At 39.5% G+C, this 13,234-nt stretch overlaps 2 protein-coding genes across 2 annotated transcripts; one reads left to right on the top strand and one right to left on the bottom strand.

The window, feature by feature from the left end:
• Positions 1–6,027: 6,027 nt before the first annotated feature.
• On the top strand, positions 6,028–10,191 carry LOC128855405 (3'-5' ssDNA/RNA exonuclease TatD). The gene is made up of 5 exons (XM_054090275.1): positions 6,028–6,595; positions 7,757–8,105; positions 8,170–8,281; positions 8,357–8,526; positions 8,605–10,191. Exons 1-5 carry the CDS (start codon positions 6,367–6,369, stop codon positions 8,741–8,743), a joined length of 999 nt encoding a protein of 332 aa, XP_053946250.1. The 5' UTR covers positions 6,028–6,366; the 3' UTR covers positions 8,744–10,191.
• Positions 10,085–11,324, bottom strand: LOC128855407 (isopentenyl-diphosphate Delta-isomerase 1). The gene is made up of 2 exons (XM_054090276.1): positions 10,908–11,324; positions 10,085–10,851 (listed from the first exon to the last, which is right to left on the bottom strand). Exons 1-2 carry the CDS (start codon positions 11,307–11,309, stop codon positions 10,393–10,395), a joined length of 861 nt encoding a protein of 286 aa, XP_053946251.1. The 5' UTR covers positions 11,310–11,324; the 3' UTR covers positions 10,085–10,392.
• Between the last annotated feature and the right edge of the window lie 1,910 nt (positions 11,325–13,234).

Raw genomic sequence — 13,234 nt, 5'->3', positions numbered from 1 at the left:
TATTCCATCGATCCACATTTCCAAACATTCATTGGAGAGCTACTGTCGTAAGGCACAAACGTCAGTATAAGTTTTTTATTTGAAGCGTAAACAACAATATTTTTACCACACTTGAAAATGTCGAATTTCGTGCCAAATAATGTGTTTTTGCGGGGAATTCTTCTTCATTATTTTAATATGAAGAAAAAAGCAGCCGAAAGTCATCGTATCTTGGTGGAAGTTTATGGTGAGCATGCTCTATCTGAGCGAACGTGCCAGAAGTGGTTTGCACGCTTTAAAAGTGGTGATTTTGGCTTGGAAGACGAAGAACGCGAGGGTGCGCCGCCAAAGTTCATGGATACCGAATTGGAGGAATTGCTCGATCAAGATCCGGCTCAAACGCAAGAAGAGGTTGCAAAAACTTTGGGAGTTGATCAATCAACCATTTCCAAACGTTTAAAAGCCATGGGAATGATCCGAAAGGTAGGCCATTGGGTGCCGTATGAATTGAAGCCAAGAGACGTTGAACGCCGTTTTATGGCATGCGAACAACTGCTTCAACGGCACAAAAGAAAGGGTTTTTTGCATCGAATTGTGACTGGCGATGAAAAGTGGGTCCATTACGACAATCCAAAACGTCGGGCAACGTATGGATACCCTGGCCATGCTTCAACATCGACGTCGGCGCAAAATATTCATGGCCTGAAGGTTATGCTGTGTATCTGGTGGGACCAGCTGGGTGTTGTGTATTATGAGCTACTGAAACCGAATGAAACGATTACGGGGGATGTCTACCGACGACAATTGATGCGTTTGAGCCGAGCACTGCGAGAAAAACGGCCGCAATACGCCGATAGACACGACAAAGTTATTTTGCAACATGACAATGCTCGGCCACATGTTGCACAAGTGGTCAAAACATACTTAGAAACGCTCAAATGGGATGTCCTACCCCACCCGCCGTATAGTCCAGACCTTGCGCCATCCGATTACTATCTCTTCCGATCGATGCAACATGGCCTGGCTGACCAGCACTTCCGTAATTACGATGAAGTCAAAAAATGGATCGATTCGTGGATTGCGGCAAAACCGACCGAATTTTTCACAAAGGGAATCCGTGAATTGCCAGAAAGATGGGAAAAAGTAGTAGTAAGCGATGGACAATATTTTGAATATTAAATTTGTAACCATTTTACGTCAATAAAGTTTCAAATTTCGAAAAAAAACCGCACGAACTTATTCATAGTCCTATTAGTTCGAGAAAAGAAGGCAGTTACATTGCAATCACATTCAATTTCTTCTTCTTAATTGGCGCGATAACCGCTTACGCGATTTTGGTCGAGCTTAACAAAGCGCGCCAGTCGTTTCTTTCTCGTGCTAACCGGCGCCAATTGGACACACCAGGTGAAGCCAAGTCCTTCTCCACCTGATCTTTCCAACGCAGAGGAGGCCTTCCTCTTCCTCTGCTACCACCAGCTGGTACCGCATCGAATACTTTCAAAGCCGGAGCGTTTGTATCCATTCGGACGACATGACCCAGCCAACGAAGCCGCTGGATCTTTATTCGCTGCGCTATGTCTATGTCGTCGTAAAGCTCATACAGCTCATCGTTCCATCGTCTGCGATATTCGCCGTTGCCAACGTGCAAAGATCCAAAAATCTTACGCAGAATCTTTCTGTCGAACACTCCAAGCGTCGCTTCATCGGATGATGTCATCGTCCAAGCATCTGCGCCATACGTTAGGACGGGCATAATGAGAGTCTTGTAGAGTGTTAGTTTATTTCGTCGAGAGAGGACTTTATTCTCAATTGCCTACTTAGTCCAAAGCAGCACTTGTTGGCAAGAGAGATTCTACGTTAGATTTCAAGGCTGACATTGTTATCGGTGTTAATGCTGGTTCCTAAATAAACGAAGTCTTTTACAATCTCGAAATTATAACTGTCTACAGTGACGTGGGTGCCGATACGTGAGTGCGCCGACTGTTTGTTTGAAGACAGGAGGTACTTCGTTTTGTCCTCGTTCACCACCAAACCCATTCACTTTGCCTCGTTATCCAGTTTGGAGAAGGCAGAACTAACAGCGCGGTTGTTAAGACCAATGATGTCAATATCATCGGCATACAGCAACAATTCTACGCTCTTATAAAATATTGTGCGTGAGCGATTAAGTTCTGCGGCTCGTACGATGCTCTCCAACATCAGGTTAAAGAAGTCACACGACAGTGAGTCACCCTGTCTGAAACCTCGTTTGGTATCAAACGGCTCGGAGAGGTCCTTCCCAATTCTGACGGCGCTGCTGGTGTTGAGCAACGTCATCTTACATAGCCGTATTAGTTTTGCGGGAATACCAAATTCAGACATCGCGGCATACAAGTAACTCCTTTCCGTACTGTCGAATGCAGCTTTGAAGTCGACGAAAAGATGGTGTGTGTCGATTCTCCTTTCGTGGGTCTTTTCCAAGATTTGGCGTATTGTGAATATTTAGTCGATGGTAGACTTTCCAGGTCTGAAGCCACACTGATAAGGTCCAATCAGTTGGTTGACGGTGGGCTTCAGCCTTTCACACAATACGCTCCCTAGAACCTTATAGGCGATATTTAGAAGACTAATCCCGCGGTAATTGGCACAAATTGCAAGATCGCCCTTCTTATGGATTGGGCAGAGCACACTTAAATTCCAATCGGCAGGCATGCTTTCATCCGACCATATTTTGCATAGGAGATGATGCATGCACCTTACCAGCTCCTCGCCGCCATGTTTGAATAGCTCAGACGGCAGTCCGTCGGCGCCCGCGGCTTTGTTGTTCTTTAGCCGTGATATTGCTATTCTCACCTCGTCATGGTCGGGTAACGGAACTACAATTCCGTCGTCATCGATTGGGGTATCGGGATCTTCACATTCTCTATGACATGCGCAGCTGTCACTGTTTAACAGATTCGAGAAGTGTTCCCTCCATAATTTAAGATTGCTCTGTACGTCCGTCACCAGATCGCCGTCTTTGTTCTTACAGGAAAACGCCCCGGTCTTAAAACCTTCTGTAAGCCGCCGAACTTTCTGGTAGAATTTTCGGGCGTTGTTCCTATTGGCCAGCATCTCAAGCTCCTCGCACTCACGTATTTCGGCCTCTCGTTTCTTCTGTCGGATAACACGTCTCTCTTCCTTTTTCAGCTCTCTGTAGCGATCCCACATGGCTCGCGTTGCGCCCGATCGCAGCGTGGCTCTATATGCGGCATCTTTTCTTTCTGCGGCAGCATGACATTCCTCGTCGTACCAATTGTTTTTTCGGGCTCGCCGGAATCCGATTTCTTCTTCGGCGGCGGTACGTAGGGAACGAGAAATGTTGCTCCATTGCTCGCGCATGCCGATTTGTTGGGCAGTGCTTTCGGAGACCAGGAGTGAGAGTCGAGTGGCGAATCTTCTGGCTGTCTGTTGTGATTGCAGCTTTTCGATGTCGAACATTCTTTGCGTAGGTAGATGTACGTTTTTTGCTGCACAGAGGCGGGTGCGCAGATTGGCTGCAACAAGGTAATGATCCGAGTCGATAGATAGTACGTACATCTAATACACTAGAAGCGTGTCTTCCATCTATCACAACATGATCGATCTGGTTTCGCGTTTTTCGATCAGGAGACAGCCAGGTAGCTTGGTGTATCTTTTTATGCTGGAATCTGGTGCTGCAGACTACCATGTTTCGGGCCCCGGCGAAGTCGATCAGCCTCTGTCCGTTACCGGATGTTTCGTTGTGCAGGCTGAATTTTCCGACTGTGGGACCAAAAATTCCCTCCTTGCTCACCCTGGCGTTGAAGTCGCCAAGCACGATTTTTATGTCGTGACGGGGGCAGCGCTCATAGAACGAATCTTTGGTCGCATCGTCCTTCTCTTCCGTCGGGGCGTGGGCGCAAATTAGCGAGATGTTAAAAAATCGCGCTTTGATGCGGATTATTGCGAGACGCTCGTCCACCGGAGTGAACGACAGTACTTGGCGACGAAGTCTCTCTCCCACAACAAATCCGACACCGAATTTGCGCTCCTTTACATGGCAGCTGTAGTAGACGTCGCAAGGTCCTATGGTTTTCTTACCTTGCCCCGTCCATCGCATCTCTTGGATGGCAGTGATGTCAGCCTTTACTCTCACGGGGACATCAACCAGCCGGGCAGAGGCACCTTCCCCATTAAGGGACCGGACATTCCAGGTGCATGCCCTCAAATCATATTCCTTATTTCGTTTGCAGGGGTCGTCATCAGTAAAGGCAGTTCTCATCCGAGGCTTTTTTAATCTTTTCATTGGGGGGGATTTTTAAGTGGCGGGTCCCAAACCCAGCGCACAACCAGCTATCCTGAGATGCTTCGCCTTCTCACGTTAGCTCACTCCCGAACGGGTGTTCGGAAGCTAACCAGAGGATATGTGGGCTAATCCCGGACGTTGTGAGCTGCTTGAACCATATGTAGAAGAATCGTCCTGGCCACTCCCAAGTGAATGGCGATCAATAACTTTCCCCACTTGCGTGGACTTCTACACATGGAACCATCCTCCACATTCAATTTACAGCATTAAAATATTATGCCTGATATCTTGGGAATGTGATAAAATTTTGCAAAACGGCATCACATTGCTATCGCCACAAAAAATGTTTTTTTTTTTTGTGCCAAAATATTATGAAGGACCAAGTATAGGTAAATGAAAGAAATGGTGCTTCCGAGACTCAAACAAAGTTTCTCTAAAATCAAGTTTTTTTAACTGTTTCCAGGGCATAGTGCTACTCCTTCCGTCGGGCCAAACGCTAAATAAAGGAGTAGTTTTTGAGCACCCTAAAGAATTAGAGGAAGAATGTTCGTCGCAAAAGATAGGAATCATGGAGAAACATGTGTACGTTCGAGGAAAAAGATTTATGTGCATAACTTGAATAAATACATAAATTCAATAACTTTGCTTTATTGTTTTTTTTTTTTCTTCGTGCTCAAGTGTCGTTAAATAACGAGGAATGCTCTTGTCCAAAAAAGGGGAACAGCAGGAAAATGAGTAACTTTCTGAATTATTTTTTCCTCTATTAGTTGCGAACTATCAGCAGTTTTTTGCCGTCACGCTGTGTGTATATGAATATAATTAGGACTAGCTTTCGCTTACTCTTCCTCTACATAAACAACTGATTTCCATTCTTTTTGTTTGAATACTCGTAAGCGATGACGTGGCATTGAATTCGGAAGACGTGGTATCAAGAATGATAGAGGAATAGATTGCGCCTTCCAAATTCACTGTGTCGTAAGAGTCCATGAATAAACAAACAAAAGTAAGGGGAATTACTCGTTTGTGAAGAAGGAGAGTAGCGAAAGCAAGGGAAACAACCAAACACAAGAAATTATAGGCACATAGACACACTTTCTGGCCACGGCGCCCTCCTTTTGTTTGTTTTGTATTGCAAAGGGAGCTGACGTCAGACTTGTCAAAATCGCGAAAAATAAAGTAACTGTTTTTAATGGCGCCACCTTGGACACTCAATTCGCCTCGCTATGGTATTCTACCATATTGCGTCAAGGCGAATTGGTACCTTAAGTGGCATCTTTAAAAAACAGTTGTTTTATTTTTCGCGATTTTGACAAGTCTGACGTCAGCTCCCTTTGCAATACAAAACAAACAAAAGAAGGAGCAATTGCATGCATTGTGAAAATTCAGTGAATAGCTTGGTAATATTGTGAGATTTAAAATACAACAAACTAATAAAATCGAAGTGCCTCCAAACGCAGTTCGGTTACGTTTTTATGTGGAAGACGCCGTGGCAGAAAGTATGTGTGTGTTCGTACAATTTCTTGTGTTTGGTTGTTTTCCTTGCTTTCACCTACTCTTCTTCTCCACAAATAAGTAATTCCCCTTCCTTTTGATTGTTTATTAATGGGCTCTTACGACGCAAGGAGGGCACAATCTGCATTCTATCATTCTCGAGAAAACAACATTAATATTTCGAATATTTTTCGTTTTCACTACACCCTGTGTATTCTATTTTCGAGTTTTCCAACTATTAAAATATTTCCCAGCTTAGCGGCAACACTGTAATTCTAGTATTTTACTAATTTTCTTTACCGCCAGCTGCCAGCAGTCGTGGAAAATTTCTAAAACATTTTAATTTTTTGTTTTATACAAAACTAACGCTTTAAAGGTGCTTGACTTTGCGTTGTAATTTTGATCTTTATATCAATAACGTGGCAATTACGGCTAGACTCCCGTCAACAACGTTCACTATTTACATTTGCAAGATTTCTGTGTATTGGTATTGTTATTTCGTCATCCCTATTTTCGTCATAAATAATCGTGCAGGCCACACTCAACATACAGATAACAAAAACTATTTCTTCAAATTGCCGAAATTAAGCAAATAACCAAGCAACTACGATATGGCTCAATCTTTAGCTGGTGCAGCCTCTTCCGGCAACAGTAGCGCTGGCGCTGGTGTAATGATCCCAGTAGGCACTAGCGGAGGCTTGGACGTCGGTGTGGATATAGATTTAGTAGATATGAAGCATTGCTTCGAAAATCTCATTGTGATAGATGCAGGCGCTAATCTGACAAACAAAAAATATAGTCGCGACTTGGAATCAGTAATACAACGAGCAAAAGATGCGGGTAAGATAGATGCCAATATAACAAAGGGCAATATACCTACACTTGTGCTCATAAAATTAAGTCGCTAGGAAGTAAAAATTGAAAAAATCTAAAGTAACATATTTGACATAACGGCCTCATTGTTTTAATAGCAATACTGCACGCATAGGCTTTACTATTTTCTAAGTTTTGTGGTAAAGTGAGTGTTCCGCGGAAGATCAATACGTCTGCGCTCTCATAATTGGGTCGCCCCATTTGAAAACCGTAAATTGGTTTTTTGCCATTATATTTTCAAACTGGGATACCCTACGTGAGATGCCCACTGCAAGAATTAAATCCCAAGTACACTAAACAGGGTAGCTCATCAATTATGGTGTGAGTTCTGGTGCTACAAATTCAAGGCAAAATAACTGGATTCATGTACAAAGGATTTTGCAAATTGCCATAATTTGCCGAACAGTGCCAATAACTGGTTTACTCTATGTGTAAGCTATGTGTGGAAGTTATAAGGGGCTTAAAATAAAATATCAGCAGTACAAAGTATAGAGAAAAATACAAATAATGTTGTTTTAAAACTTTTTTTTTATTTTTTCAGATTACTTACAATAATTATATGAGAAGGAAATCTTTTTGAATGAATTGCTTTACTCTTAAAAGTTTATTGATCAACTTGAATTAGAAAAACTCAGAAATAAGTTGTTTACAAATCTTATTACTTTAATTTTTCAACTTTTTCCTCTTGTCTCTTAATCAAATACGCACTTTTGTCAAATTTAGTTATGCACTATAGCGTAACTTATTTATATGAGCACAAGTGTATATAATTTATGTACTTCATGTGTATGCGCATAAAATTGAAGACACAATAGTACTTTGATGAAATTTTTTTTCGATATTCTTAGATAAGGATGTGACAACGCCTTGTCTTATTATGACTATTCACACTCATATCTATGTGCATACGCACGAAAATGCTCTCACACCCATTATTATGCGCATACATTCAAATAAATAATTATTTTTGTGCAAATGTATAACCTGACCTGAGTGAAGTCAAAGTTGCTACAGCTAAATCGTATCTAGGCGTGGTGTGATTTTCCCTGATGTCACAGGCAGTGTTATATTTATGTACAACTAAATTTTTATTCTTTTATTAATTTTTTTTTTCTAATATTCTGACAGGTGTTCAGAAAATTATGGTTCCAGGTACTTCAGTGAAATCTAGCAAAGAAGCGCTCCGTTTATCACGCATTTATCCCGATATAATTTATTCGACTGCTGGCATCCATCCACACGACTCCAAATCGATCATTGAGGAACCAAACACTTGGTTCGAGTTCGAACATATTGCGGCTTCGCAGGAATGCGTCGCTATTGGCCCCTGTGGCTTAGATTATCAACGGGACTTCTCCGACCCTGAGGCACAAAAGGAGATTTTTGAAAAGCAGTTGCATTTAGCTTGTAATTTAAACAAATCACTGCTTATACATGAACGTTCCGCGCAACAGAATGTTCTCGACATACTGGATAAGTAAGTTTTATATAAAAACATACCTGAAAATTTACCAAGAATATGTACATAAATGTGCTTGCAGGTTTGAGAATTTGCCGCCTGTGATCATACGTGGATTCATGGGAACGGCCGACGAAGCAGTCAAATATCTGAATAGAAGATTCTATATTAGTTTAACTGGTTATTTATGCAAGGTAGAGCCCATTGAAAACATATACATAGTAAAAAAAAATTAATATATTACCATTACGCATGCTTATGTATTTTAGGACAAATCGGATAGTGGAGTACGCAAACTCTTAGAAAATGGAACTCTTCCGATCGATAGACTGCTGGTCGAAACGGACTCGCCGTTTATGTACCCAAATACAAGAGCTTCTAAGCTGCCGCAACATGTTAAGACTGGAATTACAGAACGTTCGCTATTATACTTACATAGGTGGGTGCAGCAGACAAATTCTTTAGCACATAAATGCATAAATTTGTTTGCACTTTTGAAAAATTGTATTACTTCCAGGTACTGCACTTTTCAGCGTAACGAGCCTTGTAGTTTGCCCGCCATAGTGGAAATGATAGCTGCTTTTATGAAGAAAACACCAGATGAAGTAGCTCTAGCCACCGCATTCAATGCATTGAAGCTCTTTGGGCTATCCTAAAAATCAATGGCTGTGATTTTACTTTTGTAGACTGTCATAGAATTGCTTAGTGCGACCAAATAACACTTAAAGCACATGCTTTTCAATCATAAAATAAGGAGTGAATGCATAGAGAGGAATTCAAAATGAAAGTGCCAAATTTTTTTTATGTGGTAATATAGTGTCTTACGTGAATTCCTATATACATACACTATGAACTACAAGACTTTCAAAGTGCCTTAAATCAAGTGTGAAAATCGACAAATACTATACAAACGATTTAAAAAAATCCTTAAACAGAAAATATTTTACGAAATCGACACTTACTATTTGTTATATACATATATATATATACATAAATACTAACAACGACGTGTTTTTAAAGCGCATGCCAATCTGTAATATACTCATATTGATTCAATTGAACGATTCGAATACAAATATTCGAATCGCCTTAGTGTTAGTTGCAACTACATACAATCTATCCTAGATATCCTAGAATAATTACTAAAAAAAGTACACATTATAAAGTGGCATAATGGACTAGACTAGAAACAGGATGTGGATGTTGATCCAAAGATAGAAGAAATAGCTAGGTTAGGTTAGGTTGAAGCGGTTGTCCTGTGGGACATACTTAGGCTCATAACCTATTGTGATGCCGCGTATGGAGCTTGTCCCCGTCTCTCCTAAAACCTGTGTGTGAAGAAAAAGCTATGTATGTACTTTAAAAAGTAAATGAAAATATCTCATTTCGTCCCATGGAGTATTTTCATTAAAAAGAAAAAACTCGTTTTTGCATTCAAAACATACGTTTTTTTATATAACAAAATATGGGCAAATGCTTCCATTATATTACGCCTATGCGGTCCTACTGAGTGCTGAGCACTGCAAATAACCTTTAATAGAGGAAAGTTATACATACATATTTAATACCACTGACATGACAAATTTGCGCCCGGACCAAAACGTTCATTTAAAGCTATTGAACGACGTAAATTACGCATTCAATTCAAAGTGCTTTGAAGTTTTAAATAAATAGAAAAACCAAGTCAAGCTGCAGCTGATTTGATTATAGTTTCTCATTTATTTGTTTTACTATTTCATAAGATTTTTTACGCCAAAACTTGTAAATATTTATTATTCATTTTGTTCGTTATTTCTTGTTGTGTTGCGAAATGTTTATTGTGCTTCGCCAACTAATAACATACATGCATACATAAAACACTAGCTGTATGAATAGCCTGTAAGACAAAAGTAATGTGCATGATTAAGCCAGCCACTAACGTCCAACATTTTGTGAAATTTCGCAAATTTGCGCGAACATATCATACGTTAGTGGCTAGCTTAACACAGTAAATGTGATCATTTTACATTACTATATTTTATTGTTATTTATATACATACCAATAAACATATACAAATGTATGCTTACAACCATAAATAAACCAAAAAAAAAAAGCGAAAATAAAGCAGAAAAAAAATTGAAAATGACTGATTTTATAAATTCTACAAGTGAATCCCATTTCTTATACCAAAATAACAAAACAAAACCCCTTTCGGTCAAAGTGCCGTTGAAAATTTCTTTGGTGTAATTCCCTTGTTCCATTCGCTAATAAAAGGTTATTTCCTCCTTTGCTTATGAGCATGCTCAATTGTTATTGCATCATAGCTTAAGAGAAGCGATATATAGTTTTGTCTTCTTCAAATCTCTCTAATTGATGTAAGTTATCCCACCACTCTTTGAGTTTATGCTTTAAGATTAACCTAAACCAAGGTGTCAATGGTGCCTCAAATTTGTTTACAGCGGTGTCAATTTCATTTCGTTTAATGAAACGCACTTCACTCACTTCATTCTCATTTGGATGAAGATCAACGTCCTTCTGCAGGAACAGTATATAATCGACTTCGTGCTCGCCCCACTCGCCATCTCCAGTGTTTTGATAATGTATGCGCGTCAAAAAGTGAAAGTTTTCTGGCTTAATTTGTGACATTGGTATGCCAAGCTCATAGTTGAGTCGTCGTTGCGCTGCTCTCCGTACGCCAATCGCATTAGGCTCTTCCCTTTCCGATTCAATGTCATATAATGGATGACTGCAACATGCATTTGTGTAAGTGTCGGGAAATGTAATCTACAAAATGAAAAAATTTGATTAAAGAACAAAATCAATTAACTCAAAGAAAGTACCTTGTGCACAGATCGTCGCTGCACAAGCATCTCTCCTTTCGAATTAAACAGAAAGACACTGAAAGCACGATGCAATTTGACCTCGCCAGTTTCACGATTCACGCGGTGGCAATCAGCTTTACTGCTGGCGCCGATGGCGTTATCATCCTTATCCACCAAAATACAGTTTTCCTTTAACGCTAGTGCCTGTTGGGCATCATGTACTCTAGACATGGTTCCAGACTCCGATGCAACTACCGCTGCCGCAGAACAGTTTCTAGTTAATATTTGTCGACAAAATCCTCGGAAAAGTGACATACTAGTGCTTGATAACATTTTCAACGCCTTCTGAGATGATATGTAGTATGGCAAATTCTTGTGTAGGTTGTTGGGATGTTGCATTACTGTTGATATAATTTTCATATCGTTACTTTTGCTGCGATATCAATTATATCGATATTCGATATCTATGTGGCCAAAGCGAAACCACATAAGCTGAATTTCCTACATAAGGCGAAGATATTGAAGGTGGTAATGGTAAATCAGCTGATTTGCGTTTTTCCTTTTACCGTGTCCATGTGGCCATCAGCCCAGACTGAAACAAGGCAAATTCATTCTTTGTTTTCTACTTTGCCAATACTTTGCTATGACAATCAAACGTACAAAGCATTGTTGTCGGTCTAGTATCACTAGCTTTAATGAATGCGCCTTGTCCTTACAGCAGCTAATTGGTTTTTTTGCTGTTGACTGCTGTGATGTCAAATTGCCCTGCTTCTTCGTGGTTGTCTTATTTATTTGTTTACTTTCTTTTTGAAACTTTGTCATTTGCAAAACAAAATATCTGTAAATGTTGGTGTTTCTCTAGCGCACGCATCTATGAACTCCCCTTGTATGCGGCAGTACTGTTGATACACATCTGGGTATTTCCTCCCGATACTGCATAAGGTTCTGCTTCGTAATTATTCGTTTTATAGTTTGTGCCCTTCCAAAATCAATCCCAGTATGTGATCATGATACGTTACGGCATCCATACGTTTATTATATAGGAATATATGCAAACATGGGACTGGATGCAGTATTGTGATGAGTAGAGCGTACAAAAGACCATGAGGTACCTCCAATAAATCTATTTATCACTCTATCTATGGTCGCATAAAAAAAAGATTGAACTGTAAGTGTACCTCTCATAATAATTCGTCTGTGTTTTATTTCTAACATACTGCAATAGCGAAAGCTTTATATATCAAATGAGTAAAATATCAACTCAAATATTATATTGGTATCGATACTCACATCTTAATCATCGTTTGCTACCGATACCGATGATTCTATAGCATCCCAACATCTCAAATGATATGCAAGCATTCAGTTTCAAAACGAGTTTATTCAAGGTGATGGCATTAGATCAGCTGATTTTTCTATTGTTTCTTGATTTTCAAAGCAGCCTGCTTTTTGTTGATGCTTTCTTTGTTTTCTTTATCATGGAAATTTTACAAAAATGTAAATGTTAACTCAAGTGTTATGCCCTTTAATAGATTCGTCTTGGTACAGTACACTCCATTTTGACAATCTCCTTCTATTCGCTCTATATTTTGGAATGCTGTGTCATTAAGCCTCAGATAGTATCATTTAATCGCCCACTTGTAAACTTCAAAATGATGATAAACCAATGAAAATAAATTCTGAAAAATGACAATTCCTAAGTTGTCTCAATTACGTACACGTATCGCTCCTTAGTTATATGAGATTTAAATATTATTGGGATCAAACGAACACCATGCCCACTTTTTATATATTAACACCAGATTTCCGTACGTCCATCTGATGTTACAAGCTACAACTCGCATTGTCTATGTGTTACTTTGATTCTAAAAATGAACAGCCAGTCCAAATTAAATTTAATAAAATAGAACCCGAGTTTTTTACCTTTCAATGAATAATGAATACCGTAAAAAACATACCGTTTTTGTGATAGCATTTTGTACATACGGTCATATATGCAAGTTTTTAATACATTTTAATTAACGGATTTCTTTTAATTTAAATATGCATATGAACCAAGGCACATTTATTAACGGTATTGGTACTAGACCAACGTTTTATACATTAAAATATCATGATAAAAAGAATGCAGAAATTAATGCAGTTCGAGCAGTCGACTTGCATTTGAAGTTAGAAGAAGAGAATAGTGCGAATGGGACGGTTTTTCCTCATTTTGTTTTATGCTAACATCTTAATGGACAATGTGAAAGATAAAAAAACGAATTCAAACAAATAATTTATCTTTCTTTTGTTTGCTTTGTTTATTCGTTTTCATTACCATAACTTATGACGTTCCCCGGTTGTTA

The sequence above is a fragment of the Anastrepha ludens genome, chromosome 2 (assembly GCF_028408465.1).
Source record: "Anastrepha ludens isolate Willacy chromosome 2, idAnaLude1.1, whole genome shotgun sequence".
Taxonomy (NCBI): Eukaryota; Metazoa; Arthropoda; class Insecta; order Diptera; family Tephritidae; genus Anastrepha; species Anastrepha ludens.
The sequence above is the reverse complement of the archived record's forward strand: the minus strand, read 5'-3'. Positions and strand labels throughout refer to the sequence as shown.